Genomic DNA, 22,858 nt, shown 5'->3' on the forward strand with positions numbered 1-22,858 from the left:
AAAAATGAAAAAAAATATATTAAAGAAAAAACAAAAAAATCAATTTTACAAAGATGGAAAAAAATAACTTGATAAGAAATGTGAATATGGCAAGATTTTAGGTAAAAATTAAAATTAGTATTTCAAAAGGTTTAGAAATGTTGAAAATATAAATTTTGAGACGAAAAATTACTTAACTTAAAAAACTGGGCAAATTTTAAAATAAAAGGTAAAGTTTAGTATGTTAACAGTAATATATTAATCACAGCATTAAGACTTTAATATCATTATTTACATAGTATGTCATTCTTTCATACAAATATTCTAACAAAAATGGTTTAAGCTTTTTTTATAATCTATGGGCAGAAATTGGATCTTTATTTTTACCCCTTTGGATATTCTCTTGTACCCAAACAATCGATGCTATTTTAAAGGGATAGTTTTTTGTAGCAGTTTTAACACAACAGGATACTTTATCTTTTCTGATTTCACTATAGTTTTAATCTTATAGATAATGACAGAAGATAAAAATTGCTTAGTATTTATGAACCTTTTTTAGTGATGGCAATCCGACGAATTTTTGGGCCGGATTCTGATTCCGGATTCTTAAAGAATCCGTCAAAAAAGAGGGGGATTCCTTGCGGATTCCGGATTCTTATTTTTGGCGGATTCCGGATTCTAGCAATATTTTAAAATGATTTTTTAATTTTTTTTTTAAATTAAGTGCTACATATGTCCTAAAAATCAATGTTCTTGGTGTTCTCTATAATTCACTTCCGAGAATCGAACCAGATTTTAAAAGATATTATATATAATGATGAAAATCTTTGCCTTCAAAGAGGAGGAGTTGAAAAAAAAAAATCAAGACGCTAATTTTAGCCTACCAAATAAGAATCCGGAATCCGCTATTAAAAAACGGATTCCGGATCCGGATTCCAAAAGTGGCCAAAAAATGGGCGGATTTCAGATCCGGATTCCGGATCCGGATTGCCAACCCTACTTTTTTTAATTGTAAGAATCACCAAGTAGGTTTAGTTGTGGTCAAAATTGTTTACATTTATAAACCTTTATTTTATGTATAAAATTTTTTTTTATACAATTTCACAAATTTTAAACTTTAAGTCCATACAATATGCCAAATGGGGGTGTAAATTGGATATCCTTTTCTCTTTACATAGTTAGACATCTACAACCCCTAAATAAAATCCCATGTATGTTACAATTACTGCAATCGCCAAATTGTGCATCTTTTTAAAAACGCTTAAAAACCATTTTTGATTTTTTTTACAAATACACATTTTTACATAAATAAATTATACGACTTATTACAGGTATTGCACACTGGTTTTCTATCAACAGTAATGCCAATCAAATTTAGAACAAAAAAAAACAAAATAGGTATAAATTATGAATTTACTTTACACTTAAATTGATATATTTTCATCTTTGTTTTGGGGGGAAGGCACTTAAAGAAATTACATAACATTTCAAAATCAAATATTTTTGTGAACTTTTGATTTTTATTATCCTTTTAAATATCTACAGATAAAGAATAACATTAGATGGAAATTTAATGGTAGTTTTTTGGAAAAAGATTTTCAGAAGTGAAGGAAAATTATTATTAAAAATTAAATATTTCAATTATTTTTAATAAGATGAAAAAAAGATGATTGTATCTGTAGAATTGAAAAAAAAATATTAGATAATAAAAACTTACATTAACAAAATTGCTTTTTTAAAAACAACAAATCTAATAAAAATTTACAATAACAAAAAAATTACTTTTTCTTTCTAAAGCAAATATTTAGAAGCTCTCTTTTACTTATCACTTACTCATTCAGAGTTCAAAATTAAACGAATTAAAACATTTTTTTGGTATAAAAATATTTGGCATATTTTTATTTTGTAAAATAACTAGGTACTTGGTTTAGAAATAGGGCTAAAGAATCTTAAAAATGAATTACTGGAACTTAAAATTGAATGGTTAATCAAAAGCATCCATAACCTGCAACTTAAGAGTTATTATGCTCCAATTTCAAAATGAGCGTTAATACAACAAAATGTCAACATTTTTCTCAAAATACAGCATTTCATGATCATTGATCATTATTCTTGATAAAAAAATATTTTTTTAGATTTTAAGAAAGGACAAACATTAGGTATGAAATTAATTAAAAATCCTAAAAACTGAATAGTCTTATAAATAAAAACTTTTTTTTATAAGATTATACTTACTAATCATTTTCTTTTTAAAAACTAAAGCTAATATACATTTATTTATTCAAAACCATAATTAGGTAATATAGTATATATGATAATATACAATATATAAAGATAGATAATATAAGAATATTATGAAGCATCAGCTAAAGCTTTCCTAACATACTTTGATAACTCTCTTGTAAAACTTAAAAATGTGTGAGAGCGGAAAATGTGTTACAAATCAGGAATAAGAGATGATCAATTAGGAACTAAAATTCCAATAGATGAAAATAAGATTAATTGATAATAAAATAAGTCCATGTGTAGATTTCAATAATTGGTGGAAAAGTTTAGAAAATGATAGTTTGCACAATAGAATCAAGATTTGTAAACCTTGTTTGTAAACAGTTTATTTTTCAGTTCTATGTCCCCTACCTCGCTGATTCAAACACATTTTGCAAAGATGAAAATTGTATAAAATTGTTGTCTAGACTTGAGCCATCTGTGTCATAGATAGTTAACCCTATATTTATACAATTTTTCTTCATCAATTATTTCAGTTCAGGGTTTTTGATTCAAAAAGGAGACTGTTTAAGAAATTGATTGAACAGTTGAACAACTGAACAGAGTAATTGAAAGAAAATCTTTATAATAAAAGTTAAAATTGTGGAAAATAGTTAAAGTTTGTAAAAAAAAATATTTTTCCAAATACCTAATCAAAAATGGATAGGTACCATTTTTCAAACTTAAAAACAAAATAATAATAATCTACATTGAGACTTTTAGGCAAGCACCGGGATTTTCAAACACTAATTATCTTTCAAATTTACTTTAGAGATTATGTAATGAATATTATGTTTTTTACAGATTAGCATTAGAAATAGAAGCGTTATCTGTTATTTTAGTTGAATTCAGTTATGTTTAATATAAATGTAGTTTCTTTGACAATTCACTTAAATTAACGTGAATGACTAGAATTTTAATAAAATTTCTTCAGACAAAATTAAAATAAATAAAATCTAATTCTAATGATAAATACTTTACTCTCTGGGTCTTATTTACAAAGTCATATATAATATTTGATTTAATCTTGCAGCTACTCTAGTGAACAGTGTTTTATTTGTCTATTTGTATGTAAGAAGTTAAAATATATGCTAATGAAGAACATTAATATCAATACAAGTGGCCTCGACCCCAGCATATAGGGACTCTGTATCCCAATATCGAGGGTGGGTTCTTAAACTTTCCGAAGACTTCAATTTAAAAAAAAAACAGCCTAAAATTTCCATGAGGTACGTGAAGCTTTCCTGTGTACAACAAGATATTAACCGCGAGAAAAAATCTTACTACTTTGTACGACAGTATCAAAGTGTGAATTCTAGGCCCAATTTAATACTTTTCCTAAGCTTGTAAAAAGATTGAAAAGTTTTCAAGTACATGTTTTAGCTGCGCTTCTTATGAACAAAAATCATCCTTTGTTATACCTACAGTACATATTACTTCTATTGATGAAGAGAAAATAAAGGATATTGAAACCCTTTTTCAATTATCAGAAACAAAGACTCTGACTATTTTATGGAAATTGAGTTAGAACTTGCCCTGTCTTTTATTTTTGAATTTTATATGTAAGGCAAGAATACTTTAAAAATACTTTTCTTAGTTAAGATTACTTATTTAAAAAACTTTTGATGATATTTTTATAGCTTATTTTTCGTATAGTAGATATTTACAATTTTCTTTATCGTTACCTTATTCTAATTTTGGATTTATTTAATGATATCTTGTCTGAAATGTAGTAGAATTATACTAATATAATATTATTTATAAATATTTTAATTTTCTTTCTGTGACTTTTATCAATCATACCGTAAAATCACACGAGGGCAAAGAAAAAAAGTCTCTCATTTTCTTGCTTCAACCTTCTTATTTTTCAGGGGAACTTTTGTCCGAATCATCTCCAGAGCGTGAGGGTGGAGGAGTCTCCTCTTTGGCCCCACCTCCTTGCTCTCCAGCCGTTGGAGCCTGTGTGGCCTCCCAGAGACCTGCCCCGGGAGCCTTGCCGTCCACGTGGTTGGTGCCCAGACCATAAAGGTGTCCCAGATACTTGGTGTCGTCAATAGAGTCCTCGAAATACATCTCGGTCATCTTGAAGAATGTTTTTCCTAAAATTTAAAGGATTGTGTAATATCGTCTTTAACTTTATAAAACAGACTTACGAGGGGTAACAAACTAACAAATATTTAACGAATAACATATTGATTACGCAATTTTTATCAGACTTCCCTCACAGTTTTACCACTACTTATGTGGGCCCATTTAAAAACTTTTCATGACGTACCACAGAACCGAGCGGGTAACTTTCCCGACAGCTTAGCAGATGTGTTATCAAAATCAAAATTGAGAAAGCAAACTACCTAACAAATATTGAACGAATAATATTTTGATTACACAACTTTTATCAGACGTCCCTTACAGTTACGCCTACTTATGTGTAAAGGCATTCCCCCTAATGTAATGTTATTAACGTCAAACGTTTGCTAAATCTTCAGAGAACATTTGTAACCAGGGATAAGGGATAGGAAACCTGGCCGTTAATTAGGTCCCGGCCTAGATTCTAAAGGGATATTGCAACTATTACAAATTCCTATCAAACTGGCGAACGCTCCCAAGTAGCTATCGCTCTAACCAATAAGAATTGGCCTGTTTTGTATCAACCAATCACCAATTGGCGGAAATTTTAGAAGCAGACAATTTTAGAAAAAATAATGATTTGTCTGCTAAGAAAAAATAAATATAAATGGTGTTAGATCACATTAGTTTAATTATTAAATCTGCTTAGAGTTAAACATTAAAAAAGGGCCATATAGAAAAAATAAAAATAACGGGATTATTTTCTTTTAAAGAAGGTAGTCACGAATTTTCATTTGGTAGTTTATAAATTAGATGTTGTATTTTGAATTTTAAAAATTTAATACGGAATTGATACAACACCTTAACCCTAATATTTGTACAAAACAACACAGTACAGATCTATCATTACATAATAGTATCCAAAGAACTTGATAGAATGTTACCCAAGTGCATATTTATTTATTTATTTTAAATTTTAATTAGCAATGAAATTTTCAAATAAAATTTTTACTCATTAATAAAAATGCAAATAATACAAACTAAAATCTGTCTGAGGCAAACCCAACGATAGCTTTCTGACAGTTCAAATTACCAAAGTAAAAGATAAAAAAATTTTGGGAGAGAAAAAACTTCATTTTAACAAAAGCCATTAATATATAGGTTTATAAAAAGTTATGTTTTTTACTTTAAACTAGCTACCTGAATTTGATTCTATACTTTATCTACACACACACACACACAGCTTTTTCATTAGCGTTTAGGACGAACCACTGCGCCATCCCAAAACTGGTTTATTAGGCCTAGGCTTGAAATAGGCCTGAAATAATATTTTTCTACGTTTCCCATCCCTTATCCCTGATTTGTAACACTTTAAAAACATAACACTGAATATGTCAACAGCTTACCGGATGTGTTACCAAAATGAAAATTGAGGAAGCAAATACCTGTTAGGAGAGAATCAGATCCTGCCTGATGTTGTGGTCCAACTCTGTCCACCTCCAGAAGCTCAGCAACCTCCTGAACATTTATTTTGGTTCATTCAAAATAACATTTTAACAGAAGTCAAAGATTTCAAAATATGAATATGGGAATTTAAGCAACTTTTAAAGTTATGTTAAAATTTTGTGCATGAAGATTTAAATAATAATATGATTTACTTTTATTGGTTTCAATTAAGCTTACTTTTAAACTCCACAACCTACCTCCCTACTCCCCCACCCCACAATTAGTTTTTATTTTAAATTTATCTTTTTCATGTTCTAAACCTAACCTAACCTAAAAGAAACTACAAAAATCATTTTTTATGCAAATTTTTTTTTTTTTAAATGTTAAGAATATTATTTGATAATATTGCTAAATCCTGTTTGTATATTTTACTAAATCTAGTTAATGTTAATACCTGTAAACCTCCTTTGAGACTTTTGCATGACTTCATCAGATACTTGACATCGTATATGCAGGGGAAGAAAAGATACAACAGTGAAAAGAAATCCTTCTCCTCCTAAATCAAAATTGTTGTTCAGAAAAATGGAATAATGACTTTTATGATAAATATATAATCCTTTACTATAAAGTAGTAAGTTGTGTGTACGTCTCGAAAGATCTCGTAAACGGCTGGACCGATGGTTGATTGTTACTTGTTAGAAATGCTCATTATTATCCCAAGGAAAGTTCTGGGGAGGGGAGGGGGGAGCGAGGATGTAACACCCCCCTAACTAGGTAGAAATCAGGGAGATGATACCTAGATGTTCTAACATGTATAAATAAAATTCCTTTTGAACATCCTTTAAATTTTAGAATAATTGATGTCATTTGATTAAAAGAAAAATGAAATAGATGATTATAATCCTGATTATGTAGATATGTAAAATGTTGATAATATTCTTTATATATGGCGGAGATAAAAGTTTCCTTGGCTAGAAAAAAAGTGATACAAACTTTATTAACACAGACCAGTCTATTAAAACTTTTTATTGGGCACGAAAATCTATACTTTTTTTATACCATCTAATTTCAAAATGTCTGAATATTATAACAAACACAGACATATAATGAAGTTTAACAAAATAATGAAATATTTGAATGAAATTTACAGTTTACAGTTTACAATGCTTTATATTAGAAAAATTTTATTAATGCGATTCAAATCACTTTAAATGTTTACTTCTTTATTTAGTCCAGTAAAATTATCGATTCTACTACCATTTATACTCAAAATAGTACTAATCAGGGTTGTCATTTTGGGCGGGCGCTTTTGGGCGGGCAGTTTTGGGCGGGCGGTTTTGGGCCGCCCAATATAAGGTCCTTTTGGGCAGTTTTGGGCACCCCCCTTTTTAGGGGAGAGAAAAAGGGGAGGGGGTTAAAAAAGAGGGGGGGGCGGGCCTATTTTTTGGGTGATATCCTTATACTAAAGTAACAGGATGTGTGTCTGTTTGTTTGTTTGTCTGTGTGTTTGTACCGAAGGATCTCGCTAACCGCTGAACCAATCGGGTTCTCCTTAACAGGGTAGCTTCTCATAAGTTCTGGGAAGGTTTATATCTATTTTGGGGGAGGGTACCACCACCCTCCTAAGAGAAATCACCCGTAGAAAAAAATTACAATCCCCAAAAAACTTTTTAAAATTTTTTTTTAAACTAAAAATAAAAATGGGGGGGGGAACCTACCACCCCGCTCAAAAAAAATTATTCCCCCCCCCCCAAATTTTTTTTACTTTTTCTTTTTAAATCTAATTTAATAATTGGGATTATCAAATTTGACTCTCCTCTCCTCAAGTGCCCCTAGAGGCCTCTAGAGCCGTAGCCGCTAGTTAACTATATAAATTAGTAAGCTTTTTTGTATCTAGAGAAGGATTTCGCTAACTGCTAAACCGATATGGTTCTCCTCTCAGTGGAGCTTTTATAGGTCCTGAGATGGTTTTAGGCTATTCTATATCCTTTTTATATGCTTTTTACGACATTTGCCCAAAAAGGGTACCCAAAACCACTTTTGGGCGCCAAAAACCCGCCTAAAACCCTTTTGGGCAATTGGGCCGCCCAATATCAAAAAAAGTGCCCAATTCGACAACCCTGGTACTAATCCTGCAATTTTTCATTGTCTTTAGGTAGTACCCACAGTATAGTAGTTTTGAAATATTTTCCAAACAAATTTACATCCAACACAGGATTAAGTTAATAGAAGTGATTTTTGTTGAAGTTTGAAGCAAAGTTTGTGTAAATGGAACATCTGCTATTCATTGGAAAATTTCATACCAGGGATGAAAGAATAATCCCCTCGCATAAAAAAACTATTCTATATGAATAATAGGAATGATGTGCAGTGGACATTGGAATTGATTCATTTTTATTTTTATGTTAACATTTTACAACCCATATCATCTTTGTAAAAATAATAGCACCTTATTTTATTCCTTTTTATAACAGTTAAAATTTAATTTAATTATAAAGTTAAAATAACTTCCATCCCTGCAACTAAAGATTTTACACAACAGAACTCCCCCGCCCCCATGCTACTTTTTTCCCGGGGGGTTACATAATTTTAACATTAGTTTACCCTCCCCATATACTAAGAATCTAAGAGGAACCAAAGAAAAAGAGAATAAAAACATAAGTTTGTTTCTTAATAGGATCTTAGTTTCCTTTAAAAAAGTTATTTTCACTTGAATCTTTGTTAAAAAGTAGAAAGGTTTCTGATAGAAATATAAGGTATCGGATCTCAGTGCTCAACAAGCACTGTGTGGGAAAACAGCTTGTTATCAAAATACAGTGCCCTGCTTTGGAACATAATATTTAACAGTTAATATGTATGCATTGCAAAAATTCAACTTTGACAATTTTAAGCAAAGCTTTTCTGTATCCCGAGTATTTTAGTATGTCATTGCTTATCAGAAAAGGAATAACCCTTTCATAAATTCATAATAAATTTTTTTTGTCATAATTTGTATTATTTAGCACAGCAACTCTATAAACATGATTTGAACGTTGGAAATTTGAAGTAAAGGCGCATAGTCTTTTTTAAAAAGATCACTTGAGACTTCAAACCAATATTTTCAAAATTTGGTTTATACAGCTATTATTATAGGAATATTAACTCATTTCATTCTTGTTTTGATGAAGATATGTTTAGTAAACTAAATGCGTGCATCTTAAAGTGCTACTTTACAAGTTTGCATGTAAAGTTTATGAGTAAAGAAACTGTTTGCATTTACTAAATAAAACTTATTTTATATATATTATATTCAATGTATATGTGCAGAGGTGAAGATACACTAGTAGTCAGTGTTGTTTCCAATAAGATTTTAGAAACAGCTAAATCTTGGATTCTATGGTTTTCCGTAGCTTTTAAATGTTACTTCCAATTGTTAAAATTATTTTCCGAAGCCATATTAACGCATGAAGCGTCCTAAGCTTTAGTTCTCAAAAAATAAATTCTTTCTGGAATTTTATTTACATGGGATTCCACCCAAACCAGCATTCAAGCCCCTTAACACTAACATTTGTGATATTCATATCCAATTCTTCCTTTCCGAATTCTATTAGAAGGGAAAAACTACTCATGTCCATCACAATTTTTATATAAAAATAATAGAGAATGTTTTTGGTTATTCTATACCAGATCTCGCTAAAAACTGGATCGATTATTTTCTGCTTTGAGGAAATCTTCAGGTTTTACCTAGGCATGTATTTTATATTTTATTACAAGAAGATAAAAAAACGGATCTTTAGCACTGAATAATATACAAGTTTTAGCAGAAATGCAGAATATTTATATTCCCAGCGATTTCTTATGATTAAAAGTTTATGTATGTATAAAATATTACCTACCAAGTGTGCATAAACACACACATCAAACATAATCAAGAATAATTAAGGTCATTTAACTTTAAAAGTATGTTAGGACTAATAATATGCTTAAAACAAAATGGTTGCAAAAACGTGTTCGTGGGAAGCGTGCAAATTATAAAATAGTCATCTTTTTATTTTTGAGACTAAAATTAATCTTAAAAATTTGAACATAACGAGTTGTGAATATTGTAGAGATCCTGTAGCGCAAGTTATCACAAAAAGGAAATTTTTTATATAGCCTTCTTTAAGCAGGTATAACAGGACACTGCTAAATTACACTTGTCCGATATGATCGCAAATGATAATGTTTTACAACACTGAATATTTAATAGGGAGTAGGGATTATTACAGATATCTTGTAATAAAGGTGTCTAAAATGCAGAGATGGGAAAAAAAACAGGTTTTTTTTGTTTTTTTTTAATAATTTTTTTTTTTTTTAACCCTTTACAGTCGGGCCCCTTGCCGCACCTTAATCGGTCGGGGGGGGGGGGGGGGGGGCGTTCAACGCCCCCCCTTATTATCTCAGTTTCTATTAGAGCTAGAGGGCTAAATTTTTTTGTGCAAGTCCCCTGTTTGATAATGAATTTCCGACCTTTTATAAGTCTAAGTCAATTTTCGCTTCCTTCACCCTTTTATTTAACAACCTTCGTTTTTAGGTCTTTTTTACTTAAAAATTTCAAACGGCTGTAATTTTCTTATTTTTGAAGCTAGAAGAAAATTTTTTTTCCAGAAAATGTTTATCTTTATGTAAATTGTACATTAGAAATATCAAAATATAAATTTCAGCGGCCGCAGCTGTACTTGGCAGCTGCCAGCCGCCGCAGTCGGCGGTCGGCAGGAAAACAGCGGCGGATCTTCATGAAATTTTTATACGTTATGTAGACATGTAAGAAAAGCTTAAGTTTAAAATTTGAAGTCTCTAAGTCAAAAATTGCGGCCACAGGAGCCTTTCAAAGATTTCTGGAGACCTGGAGGATCAGGACCTGGAGGATCAGGACCTGCAGGATCATACCTGGAACCAGAAAGTGACTTGAACACCTGTATTTCATATAAGGATGTACTACTAGAGGATTTTTTAGTATTTTGGTATAATAAAATGCTTTGTTTTAGTCAAAAAAATATTTTTGCTCTTTACCTGGATGACCCTGCCAGGTTTGCTGGCATCCTGTGCCCGCCAGGATGGAGATATTCAAAAAATTCCAACTCTCAGTTATGTGTCATACCCATACTTAAAAAGTCAAGCAGTTTGGGCTCTTTATCTTTCACACACAGAAAATGAGATAGAAAAAACCGGAAGGGGGGGCGTTCAACGCCCCCCCCCCCCCGACCGTTAAGGGTTAATAATATCCAAATTAAAGTATTCTAATTTAGTATAAAGGGGTAGTTTCACGAAATGCATTTGAACTTAATTTAGTGAACCACATATTTTATCCTGGTTAAATGGTTAAACTACATTTATATGGCATATATTTGAAAAAATTTAAATTGTCTACCACATAGTTTTTGAAATATCAAGACTTGAAAATCGTCTTTTTAAATTGCATAATATCACAAAAAGACAATTTTCAGGTCTTGATATTTTAAAAACTACGTGGTAGAAAATTGAATTTATTTCAAATATATGCTATTTAAATGTAGTTTACCCCATTAACTAAGAAAAAATATGCGGTTCACTAAATTAAGTTCAAATGCATTTCGTGAAACTACCCCTTTAGTATAAAGATTTAAACTATTAAAAGAATTTTGAATTAGGTATTTATGTTTTTGACTGTATTTTTTACATTATAAAAAGACTAGCGGCTAGGCCCCTAAAGGCCTCTAGGGGCACTTGAGGAGGAGAGAGTCGAATTTAATAATTGAATTTTTTATTTTATACTTACCTATTTTGTAAGAAAAAGAAGAAAAAAATTTTTTTTGGGGGGCGAACATTTTTAAATTTAGTTAAAAAAGTTTTTTTTAAAAATTTTTCGGAGGGGGGGTTGGGGGTGTCCCACCCCCAAACAAAATAGTTATAAACCTTCCCGGGACCTATGAGAAGCTACCCTGTTAAAGAGAACCCAATCGGTTCAGCGGTTAGCGAGATCCTTTGGTACAAACATACAAACACACATACAAACATCCTGTTACTTTATTATAAGGATATAACTGGAAAGATAGGCCTTTGTATTAAAAAACATTTAAACCATCCCACCTTGGTTTTTTGGGTTTTTTTAGCTTTTTTTTTGGTTTAAACCACTTGATTAAAACCACGTGGTTTTTATTTTGCCATCCCTGCTAAAATGTCAAATATTTTTTTTTTGTGTATAACTATGTTTCTGTTAAACATATGTAGTTAATTGAAAGAAAAAACTCAAGTTTTCTAACTTTGTCTCAGAAGTGTCAAATGTTTTGTTGAGTTCAATGTGTAAGAACTCACGGGAGTACATTAATATCAATGTTTAGATAACTACCAAAATTTCCACCCCTTTTGCTAAATATATGAAATTCATTTAAATTTTGCCTAGATATACATTTTTCTAGGTACCACGATAAGTTTATGTTTTTGTTATTAAGTGTCCTTAATACTTCGATTTAGAAAACACTACCTTAATTATTAGCGCAGCTACTTGCTGCATTAAGTTGGGGGGGGGGGGGGGGGGAAGTTTTGACACATTTACGTAAACAGTGAGTATAGGCTTTATCTTTGGACTGAGAGGATTGGTTATTAGGGATAAAATCATTCTTATATGATAAATTTTCCCAAGTTTTAAGATTTTTTGGATAGGCTTCCAGGTTTAGGAGCTGCAGGCCTCCAAGTTAAGGAGCAGCAGGCCTCCAGTTGCTCTAGACCGGTAAAAATCAAAACCAAAAATAAAAAATAAATTTTTTTTTGAAGAGTTAGAAGACATTTTAAATAACAAAATATGCATATTTTTAAATATTATTTACATATTGAAGAAAAAATATGCATATTTTGTTTAATAAGTTGACCTCTATCTCTTCAAAAAAAAAAAATTTTTATTTTTACCGGTCCAGAGACCACCTGGAGGTCTGCAGCTCCTGAACCTGGAGGCCTAACCAAAAAATCTTAAAACTTGGAAAATCATCATATAAGAATGATTTTTTCTTTCATAACCTATCTTTCAGTCCAAAGATAAAACCTATACTCACTGTTTACGCAAATGTGTAAAAATGTGCAAAAAACTCCCCCCCCCCCCCCTCTTAACAATAAATCTTTAAAGTCAAACTGATTTACCTGTGGTAGTTTTGAGCAAGTTAATATCTTGAGAAGATATCCAAAATCATAGCCAGAATGGAATGAAACCCATCTCACGTTCTCCATCAAAACAACGCCTAAAATGTACAAATTTTCTTACCTGATCAAAATTTGTTATGGTTGATTAAACAAAAATATTAGGTAGATGCTTTCATTATTAGAGCTTATCATGCACTAACCCCTCCCCCTCCTTATTTTTTAAATGAATTGAAAATTAGGTTTCTTCCTATTTATTCCTAACCAATGCCGGGGGTCCTAATTATGCGGGCCTGAACCTAAATTGCCCAAACCCTGCGGGGCAACAAAGAATTCAAAATAACCTAGCATAACCTAACCTAAAGTAACAACCAAACAAATAATTGTCCATCCCTTAATATGAAATTATTTCAAAATAAAAAAGGGGGTCTGTGTTCGACTAGGCTGCTTGAGGCATACCGCCAAAATCAGAGTTAGCATTTTTAATACAAAAATGGTTTTAAATACAAGAAATTATCCTACCCGATGTGTAAAGCATTTCAGCAAACTGATCAGGGTCTATTCCATCAGCTTTTTGCTTATCAAACCTAAACAAACATTTTAAATCAATAAGAAGTTGTAAACAAGATATTTTAGTGACTAATTTTCATTAAAATCTATATAATGGTTAAACTATTACAGGGGTAAATATTCTTTAAGGTGGGGGGAATAAATGAAAATATGTGGGGGGAATTAAATAATGAACTATAACTTACTTGATGCCAGAATGTGTAAGAAGTGAGACACTATCCTCTGCGTACATGTCTGAGTCCAGATCAAACTTGAAATTGAACTGCCAGGTAGTAATGCCAGGTGGTAAATCTCCAGCCTACAAACAGAATAAAGAGTTTATTCCTATTGTCTCTTATGAAACAAGCATTTGGTTAAGTAGTTATAATAGTCATCCCAACTATTAACTAAAACATCAAGATTAGATTTACTTTGTCCATTAAGAGAATCTTAGCTACCCTTATAAATCAAACTAAATTTTTAAATAACGTTTACCTCATTCATGAAGGTCAATCCTAGCTGGATGATCTTCAGCATGTCCACGTTCAACTTTAACAGCTGGTATTGGTACTCGGTGCTGGATTTGAAATCACCCAATGGCCTAAAATAAATATGAAAATGAAAGAAAGAAGTTAGGTATCTTTCTCTCAAAGATTAACTTGGAAGAAAAATACTATTCATTCCAACTTTTCATCGATCTATATAATCATTGCATTATTGAGACAAAATGTATAACTAATCAACAACTTAATGTATCATTGTATGCAGTACACATTCTAATCAAAATGAGCATATATAAAAACACAAAACAGTGCTTTTATAGGTTTTTTTCTTCCTTATTTAATAAGTCAAACTTTTAAAGGGTAAGCCTAAAAAAAGGGAAACATTGTTGAATGCTTCTATTGCCTCCTATCAACCATAAACCTTTTGTGCATTACCTGGCAACAACTCCTGGAAACTCTGTATCCATGGCAACATATGGATACTGTTCTACAATCCTAAAAAAGATTCAATTATAAAAAAAAATTTATAATAAAATATGTAAAATTAAGATATCTTATGATATTGTTAGTTAAGGCATTTAATACAGAAACTCCTGTTATTAAAATTTAGAAACGGGGACCTTGCACGAACGAGAGCAAGTTACTAAGCACCTTGAGTAAGGTAGTCTAGCTTTTTTGCTTTGTGAAATTAAGAAAACAAAGGGGGGGGGGGGTAATGCAACCATCTCGTAATCAGTGAGCAAATGGCACTTAGAATTCGAATTTCCATCTAAAATTTTGCATGAGTAATCCTTGGTAGGTCTATTTTCCCTAAATCGAACAAAAAGTTGGAAAAGTAATGGCTAACCGCTGGCGGCTCAGCAGTTTTGCCATTTTTTGGATATCTATAGTACAAATTATTCACGAAACCTATCTCCACCTTATTCTCGTTGCCACTCCAAAATGCTATCAAACGGTTCTAGACGGTAGCTGTTGGTACTAGAAGTTTCAAAAATGGTTATTGCTATTATTTAACATGAATTAAACCAAAAATATGTTTTAAATAGTTGATTCCTACGTAATTGATGATGAATTTACCCTGAAAATAGGCAAAAAACGGCTAAAGAATTTAATGATTAATGGCTTATTTTCTTCGTTTTTTAATGCAATTAATAGAACATTAAAAAAAATTACAGTTTTTGTTTAAAAAGTACAGTAAAATGTAAAATTCAAAACTTAGGTGTCAATATCTAAAAATGGTTTTAGCGCATTTTTCTTATGTTCAAATCTTCTACCTTTTGCAAGAATGGCTGCAAAACGCTTCAAAGTTGAGATCTAGAGCTAAAAATTGATACAGATACTATTGGGGACATGTACTAGAATATATCAAAGTTGCAGGTCATATCTCAATCAGGGAGGGAGTACTGGCCCCCCAAAGTCGACTACTGAAAATCCAATTTTTTTCTTGCAAAGGGTCCAAGATTAGAGCATAAGAAAAATGCGCTAAAACTATTTTGATGTTGTCACCTCAGTTTTGAATTTTAGATTTTACTGTACTTTTTAATTAAAAACTAAAATATTTGTTTAATGTTCTATTAATTGCATTAAAAAACGAAGAAAATAAGCCATTATTCATTAAATTCTGATAACTATAGGTGGGGTAAAATTGCTTTCAAAAAAGTTCTCATAAAAAAACACTGTAGACCTACCAAGGATTACTCATGCAAAAGTTTAGATCAAAATTCGAATTCTAAGTTCCATTTGCTCACTGATTACGGGATGGTTGCATTACCCCCCCCCCCCCTTAGGTGAAATATTTATGTGTTTACAAATTACCTTCCCCTTTAATAAATACCTATACCTAATACAACATTATGTAATGGAATCGACAATTACTTTACTTTTTAATTCTAATCTTTTTACCTACAAATGCTCTGAAACTCTTCTTGCAAGTTTGATGCCCAGACATCTCTGATGCCACACTTCTCGTTATCCACATCAATATAGTTGTCGTTCTTGTCCACACTATTATCATTAAGTTGGGTAGGGTACATTGGACTGTTAATTATAGGGATCCCCAAAGTTTTAGAAACACATTCGTTGGCTTATAGACTTTTGGAACTTAAATTAAATATTGATTGTGTTTGACAATCTAGCAGTGTCTAAACTTTGTCTATCATAATATGGGATTTTATTTATTTATCCTCTATTGCCTTAGCACTTTCATTATGCTTAATAGGGGGTAAGGGGATTGGGAGAGATATCTAAAATTTATCCGAAGACCTAGGTTAAGTTTCCCTGATATGGAAAATCCAATTGGTCCAGTCGTTTGGGATCTTGGACAAAGTAGCCTCCGGACAAAGTAGCCTCGAGGACAAAGTAGCCTCAAGACAATTACTTAAGAAAAGTAGCCTTCTAAGGAAAGTGTTGATAAAGGTTATGGCCGCAGCGCTCGGCCCCCTGGCCTGCCTAGCCGCGGGCGCTTGGCCCCCTAGCCTATAACCTAACCTAACCATAACATTGTAAAACAATATTAAAAATTGTAAAAACAATACTTAAAATTGTAAAAATCTACCAAGTTACCAACCAATTTTTGTAAAATCCACGAAATTCTAAACCACCTATATATTTTTCCATGAAATTCTAAACCACCTATATATATTCATTAGGAGGCTACTTTGTCCGGAGGCTACTTTGTCCGAGGCTACTTTGTCCAAGTTCCGTCGTTATAAATATTTTAACAAGTAGACAAAAAACGTATTAACCTAACTAATTATAGACTCGCTGCTGCGCCCCTACAGACACACTGCTTTTAAGTATATAGAAATTAATATATACATAGTTTGAAAAGTACGCAACCCACCCTATGGGAGAGGCTGATACGGAGGTGTTGCATGAAGAGGAGGGTGACGAGAGAGTGCTGGTGGTCGAGCTGTTCATTGAACTATCATCTGCATCTACAAAGATTTTATCAAAATGTTAGATGAAAGTGTAAATACATAAAATATATAGTGATCCCCTAATCTGCCATAGCTTATTATAATATTTGGTAAATTTCTAATAAAATATTTAAGGCAAAACCTTAACTAGGGTTAAACTCCAGAAACGTTTAATTTTATGGACGCTTGTAACTCTTTGACAAGATTCCTCTGACCAATGCATTGCAATGAGCATAGGGACTGTCTGAACTTGTATAAAAGACATTAAATTTCTATGGGAAAATTCCCCAGAGGTTATTTCTCCTAGTATTTTTTAGATGATTCTGCTAATGTAAATTAGTCTATTATTTCAGTAACAGGTACGAGTTCAAATGTCCCGAGATAGAAATCATTTTAGCCGAGTTTGAAACTTACACACGAGTTAAAATTTGTCGAGGTAAATTTATAAAAGTGAAATAAAACTAAGGATAAATATTTAGTAAATAAATCATCGAAAACAAACAATAGTGATAAATTTTCTTTTCCTAGTGTGTTATCCATCTCTATAGTGGAACTATTATTGTTATTACAATCCTCAGCAACCGCAGGACTCATCTAAATCTTTTCTGAATGTAATCTGAAATTAGCAAAACATTAACTGGAAAAAAATCAGAGCAATATGTTTTCCCTCAAAGCACCTGAGAAGCATTGAACCACTACCCGCAGTGCCTTACCACTGCGAAGCCCATGCCTGTTGCACCCTAATTTGCGGAACTAACCAGTACCCTATATAACCTTTCCTAACCTGACCAAGGTAATAGATGAATTGATTTACTATTTATTAAAAATATAGGGTTGGGAGAAGGAGGGAAGGTTTCTTTGCTAAACAATGCAATTATAGAAAAACTTTTTATATAATTTTGAAATTGAATATTGTATATTTTTTTTTGGTAAATTGTGGAAACACTCCTCTTTTATCTAATTTCAATATTGTTTGTGGGTTTAAGGGATTGTAAACGGGTATTTTTAAAGCATAAACCCCTATATAATAACTAAATCACATTATAAATCACAATTAAAATTCTAATCATTTAAAAATACAATTTCACATATTGTTGATAAAAGATTTCATATATTGCAATGAAATAGATTCTCAAGCTAGTTTTTAAATGCATATTGTGGTAAAGAAATAAAAGCAAAAATTACATATATTATTCGCATCTTATTATAGACAGTTGTCCGCGGATATGAAAATTTAATCATATTGTTTTGTTAACCGCAAGGGGTAAAAAACTAGGACCAACCAAATAGGTATTAATCATACGATTTATTTTGTGGAAAATTTCCATAATACGAAACATGTACTTTCAGACCATGAACCAGTTTTAAAGAATCGGATTAGGATCTATTCTGGAATAAACAACATTTTTGTTGTAATGTCTATCAGCATAAGATTAAGCATAATAATAACATGTGTATAATAACAAAGCAGGGGTAAATATTTATTAACATAATTCTCTTCCCCCCCCCCTCTCTCCGAGAAGGTGAAACTTAAAATAAGTAAATATTCCGTATTGTTACACTTTATTAATTGGGGAAAGAAATACAGCGTGTGGGGGGAAGAAATTCAAGTAGGTTGAAAAATATTCACCCCTGTACCAAAGTACAAAAATTGTAATGGAAGAATAAAAATGATATTAATAGTAAACTGGTCTTTTTTGTTTTTCTTCCGCCGCCGCAACCTCTGCTTCTGCCTGTTGTACATTTTAAGTTTTAAAAATCATTGTATTTTATTCTTCAGTTTTTTATTTGTGTAAAAGTGAGATTAGCTAAATGGAAAGTAAGTAGAATGTCAAGGAAAACCAAAAGATCTGGCAAACCATTGAAAATATTTGGTTCACATTAAAAATTCCACCGCCACCCGAAAATTCCTTCCTTCCTTTAACTTAATGTTTAAAACTAAAATTCAAGCAGGTGAAAGGTCCTCCCCCACCCTTAAATTTCAATAACTAAAATGTTCCTGAAGAAAGGCTTGGTTTAGGTTTCCAATGATTGTATTGTATTTTTCTACCAACTCAAGTGTCTGAAAAAAAAATTTAGTAATAGTAATCTTCATCGCATAAGCTTTTTCTTTACTTTGTATCTTAGATAACACATGTATAACTACTAAATGACTAAAAACATAATTAGGCATTATTTTGGTGTAACTTTGAATCAAATCTTGCTGCTGAAGTGAACAATTAGGCGGCCACAAGTCCTACAGAAGGGTAACAATTTCATTGTAATTCCTAATTGTGAAAAGTAATGAGTTGCGCCATGGCTTCAACTACAATTAGATACTTTATTCTAAAACCAATATGAAAACCTGGTGATTAATATCATCTGAATATTTTCTTTGTTCCAGCTGGATTCTTTGCAACTGTTCTAACTTGGTTGTACTTGTGTCAATATCTGACATCTTCTCTCCTGACAGCTCCGAGGTCATCTCTTTTATCTAAAGTTGAACAATTAAAATATGGAACCTAGAGAAAAATCTTGGTGTTTTAATATCAATTTTGAAACTGATTTTAACTGATTAATACTTTTATTGGTTCTATTGCCAACAAACAATTCCTTATTGGAAGCCCCCAGCTCTGTCTGGTAATGAACTACGCCTGTTTTGGGCAAAAGATTTAACCCTACTCTACTTTTAATATCTGGAAGTCCTAACTGTACATGGTAATAGATGCATCTGTTTACGGTCCATGCATTACCACTAATATAACTAATATTGTCTCTAATATTACTCGATATTGCTCAGACTTGAACTCTGACGACAGATAACTGACACGCTACCATTTACGCTTAAGCCGCGGTTTTTAAACCTATAAATACAGACATCACGTACCCTTTCCAGTGTGTCCAGATCTTGTTGTATTTGGTTTTGTTGGCTGAGCACAATGGATTGTTTGACCCTGTCAGTTTGTGATCCCGTTTCTCCAAATACAGGGTCCAGGTACATTTCCAACTCATCTAAACAGAAAATCTTGATAAAGTACAAATTGAGTAAAATATCTTCCCTGTTACAACTTGAAATGAAATTTATAACTTCGGCCTTCTACTACCTAATCACAAAAGACTTGAAAATTTAATATCCAATCTGCATGTAACTGTTTATTACACTTGTTCACAAAGTTTATGAATTTGTTCTGGTATACCTATATGGTACGTCAATGTCTCAAAATTTTAGTGGTTTATCAATAAATCTTTATTGGGCTGAACAAACTAACATTGTCCAAACAATAACTTTAATTTACAAAAGGGGTAATTCTTTTTATAATAATTGGTAAGAAACAACTCTTTTAACTAGTCTTATCTTTAAGATCCATGTTATAATAAGAATATCTATAGTGTTCGAAAGTACGTTATCTAATAATATGTCTAATTCCATCATCCTTCAACAAGCCCAATTTATCAATTAGTTACCTACCTAATCTTCTAATGATGGGTGTAATTCTGTCATGCCCAGCTAAACTGTTTCCAACATCTGTACTTAGATCAGCTATAGCCTTCACCAATGGTGTTCTGTTCGTTCTAATAAAAAATATTAACTTTTATTATAAGGGTGTTATTATTAATAAACAGTCCAGCACCTCTTTTCATGCCCAAATAATCCTACAAATCTTACTCCTATGGACCTCTGGCAAAATCCCACCCATGTAGCTGCCTTCCTCTCCTCCCATCCAAGTTTCACCAGCCTTCCTCCCCTCCAACGCCCCCCTCCAGAGCCCCCACCATAAGCCCACGCCCCCCCCCCCTCACCCCACTGATGACTACCCGGACCGGAAACTGACTATGAGCAGCCAAAACAAACAACAATTATTAATAAATAGAACAAAAGTAATGCTTAAATAACTCACTTACACCTGACAAAATGAAATCATTAATATCTTATTTTCTACATTAGCTTGGGGAGTTTTATAACATTAAATATATTTCTCCACGTTATTCAACAAATTATACATTAAAATCCCGTTTTTTACCTCTTAAAAAAACACTAAGTTTATTTGGAAACAATAAAAAAATACGCCATAGTACATCAGTCCTTTCAAGCAAATGCACATGTACGGGAGGGAATAATACGGAAGTTTTCCTTAAGAACTATATAGAACTATGTACTTTGTAAAAAGAAAGATATAGTCAATGAATTGTCATAAATTTATCTGACATTGATATAAATTGGCTGTGTTTTTACTTACAATTGTTTTGTAAATCATTGACTTAACTGTAATTATTAAGTTTGTACGGTAAACAAACCAATAAATAAATAAGCCGTTTAATGACTAAAATTCAAATTTTTAAATTATAGAAAAGCTTCGTAGAAAGATACCCTATCTATTAAACCATCCTTACCTAACTTTATTATGTCCATGTATTTTATTTTCTAATTTCTCTAGTCTACGAGAAAGGGCAGCGATTTCACCCTCCATTTTTACAATCTGAAACAATGTCAATGAAAAAAAACTTTTATTCTTACAGTTCATTTAAAAAATATTGTCACTAATACAAAATAACAATAGGTAGGTACTCATTTCATCGGTTTTTACATTTATTTCACAATACCATCTTGTATGTTTACATAATTTTTTTCAGGTAAATCACATATAATTATTTACAAAAGTAGGTATATTTTTATATGATGCAATCATATGTCAAGCAGTTTTTATTGCAATTAATGTAATATTACTAAAAGTAAGATAGATTCAATATTGACAAAAATAGGTTTCTATGTCAAAAATACAGACAAAGACTCAAAAATTCTGTTGATAAAAAAGCTTGAATGAATCTACGCAAAATCCGCCAAAGTTAGTGTTTGTATGAGTTGCACACACTAAAATCAGCTGATATTAAGCCTAGAGTAGAGCTTTGCCTACCCCCACGCCCCTTTCTCAAACATATATTATAGTTTCTGCAATATTTTCCGAACATGAAACTCGGGGCCGGGAAAAGAAAGGAAAATACAAACATATAAACAAACCTCTAAAAACTTTAAGTCCATAAAATATTTACAACAAAGAAGTTTAAAGAGTACACACCAAGGTGCATTAAAGTAACCTAAAAATGGACGCGAAAAAATGTGCAAAAAAATATAATTGATTATATGGTGCAGCAATGACGTAACAATTACTGTACTTTCTCTTCCCCTTAGCAACTGTGTAAAGCCTGCCTGCCCCCCCACCTCACTTGCCCACCCTTGAAAATAATTAAGGCAGTATTAAATGTAGTGCCTTAAAAAAAGACCCCCCTTTTACTCCCAATTTTATACCCACTTCCCTTCAGCGTCGCCGGTTCATTGCTTTCTGCTAACATTTTTTAAATGCAAATGTTTTCTCACACTCGGGTCTGTGCGTTTAATATAACGATGATTGTTTTATAAGTTTAAAATAAAAACTAATTTGAAAATGTATACGTTAAGTACAGGCGTCAACTTTGACAGTGGATAAAAAATTATTGCCAAAAATACAGCTAAAAACTAAATTGACAAAAACAAAGTGGCTGTATTTTTGCTAGTGGTAAAAGTGTCAGCACCCGTCAACTATTGGTACATAATCTTATTAAACGACAACATACTTTTGTGTGTTTCCCTTTTATGGATACCATCTTTGTTAAATTATATGTATATAATATGTTGTATAGTTGTAAAAACAAGTGTACAAAATAATCTTTATTCAATAGCCCACTTTATTCATTTCTAGTTGCACATTTTATGTAGGTTGCCAAAAACAATCTTTATCAAATAAAATCTTATTCTTTGTACAAAATTCTTCAAGAAATACAATAAAGGGGTAGTTTCACGAAATGCATTTAAACCTAATTTAGTGAACCGCATAATTTTTGCTAGTTAATGGGTTAAACTATATTTATATGGCATATATTTAAAAGAATTTCAATTTTCTACCACGTAGTTTGAAAATATCAAGACTTGAAAATCGTCTTTCTGTGATATATGCAATTCAAAATGACGATTTTCAAGTCTTGATATTT

General features: G+C 31.7%; 2 protein-coding genes and 1 long non-coding RNA gene across 6 annotated transcripts; 1 reads left to right on the top strand and 2 right to left on the bottom strand.

Moving 5' to 3' along the window:
• Positions 1-2: 2 nt before the first annotated feature.
• On the bottom strand, positions 3-17,521 carry LOC145329979 (CCR4-NOT transcription complex subunit 7-like). Of its 4 annotated transcripts, XM_080174489.1 has the most exons (13): positions 17,380-17,521; positions 16,780-16,873; positions 15,840-15,941; positions 14,373-14,432; positions 13,930-14,035; positions 13,641-13,753; positions 13,408-13,472; positions 12,889-12,986; positions 6,212-6,313; positions 5,757-5,829; positions 3,930-4,343; positions 1,249-1,489; positions 3-303 (listed from the first exon to the last, which is right to left on the bottom strand). In XM_080174489.1, the coding sequence occupies exons 1-11, from the start codon at positions 17,447-17,449 to the stop codon at positions 4,105-4,107; spliced, it is 1,122 nt and encodes a 373-aa protein (XP_080030615.1). In that variant the 5' UTR covers positions 17,450-17,521; the 3' UTR covers positions 3-303; positions 1,249-1,489; positions 3,930-4,104. The 4 variants fall into 4 exon arrangements, with proteins under 4 accessions (XP_080030615.1, XP_080030622.1, XP_080030608.1 ...); XM_080174496.1 differs by lacking the exon at positions 1,249-1,489; XM_080174482.1 differs by having other exon boundaries at positions 3-529; positions 980-4,343.
• A 665-nt stretch (positions 17,522-18,186) lies between these two features.
• LOC145330024 (uncharacterized) lies at positions 18,187-18,591 on the top strand. The gene is made up of 2 exons (XR_013883211.1): positions 18,187-18,328; positions 18,499-18,591. It is a non-coding gene; the product is annotated as an uncharacterized LOC145330024 (long non-coding RNA).
• On the bottom strand, positions 18,409-21,977 carry DCTN3-p24 (Dynactin 3, p24 subunit). Its single transcript, XM_080174542.1, has 6 exons — positions 21,227-21,977; positions 20,304-20,407; positions 19,722-19,846; positions 19,200-19,328; positions 18,854-18,917; positions 18,409-18,587 (listed from the first exon to the last, which is right to left on the bottom strand). Exons 1-6 carry the CDS (start codon positions 21,355-21,357, stop codon positions 18,532-18,534), a joined length of 609 nt encoding a protein of 202 aa, XP_080030668.1. The 5' UTR covers positions 21,358-21,977; the 3' UTR covers positions 18,409-18,531.
• Positions 21,978-22,858: the final 881 nt, after the last annotated feature.

This window comes from Acartia tonsa, chromosome 1, assembly GCF_053477335.1.
Source record: "Acartia tonsa isolate MP-2025a chromosome 1, ASM5347733v1, whole genome shotgun sequence".
Classification (NCBI taxonomy): domain Eukaryota; kingdom Metazoa; phylum Arthropoda; class Copepoda; order Calanoida; family Acartiidae; genus Acartia; species Acartia tonsa.

Bases quoted from the DNA above. Each gene is read 5' to 3' on its own strand.
- LOC145329979 (XM_080174496.1), bottom strand. From the start codon at position 17,449: ATGAGTCCTGCGGTTGCTGAGGATTGTAATAACAATAATAGTTCCACT. The intron at 14,036-14,372 runs GTAATGCACAAA...TATTTATTTTAG, and splicing joins TTTCCAGGAGTTGTTGCCAG to GCCATTGGGTGATTTCAAAT. The intron at 13,473-13,640 runs GTAAGTTATAGT...ATGTTTGTTTAG, and splicing joins CTTACACATTCTGGCATCAA to GTTTGATAAGCAAAAAGCTG.
- DCTN3-p24 (XM_080174542.1), bottom strand. From the start codon at position 21,357: ATGAACTGTAAGAATAAAAGTTTTTTTTCATTGACATTGTTTCAGATT. The intron at 19,329-19,721 runs GTACGTGATGTC...GTTCAACTTTAG, and splicing joins ATCTGGACACACTGGAAAGG to ATAAAAGAGATGACCTCGGA. The intron at 18,588-18,853 runs AACATTTTAGTT...ATGTACAACAGG, and splicing joins AAACCAAGCCTTTCTTCAGG to CAGAAGCAGAGGTTGCGGCG.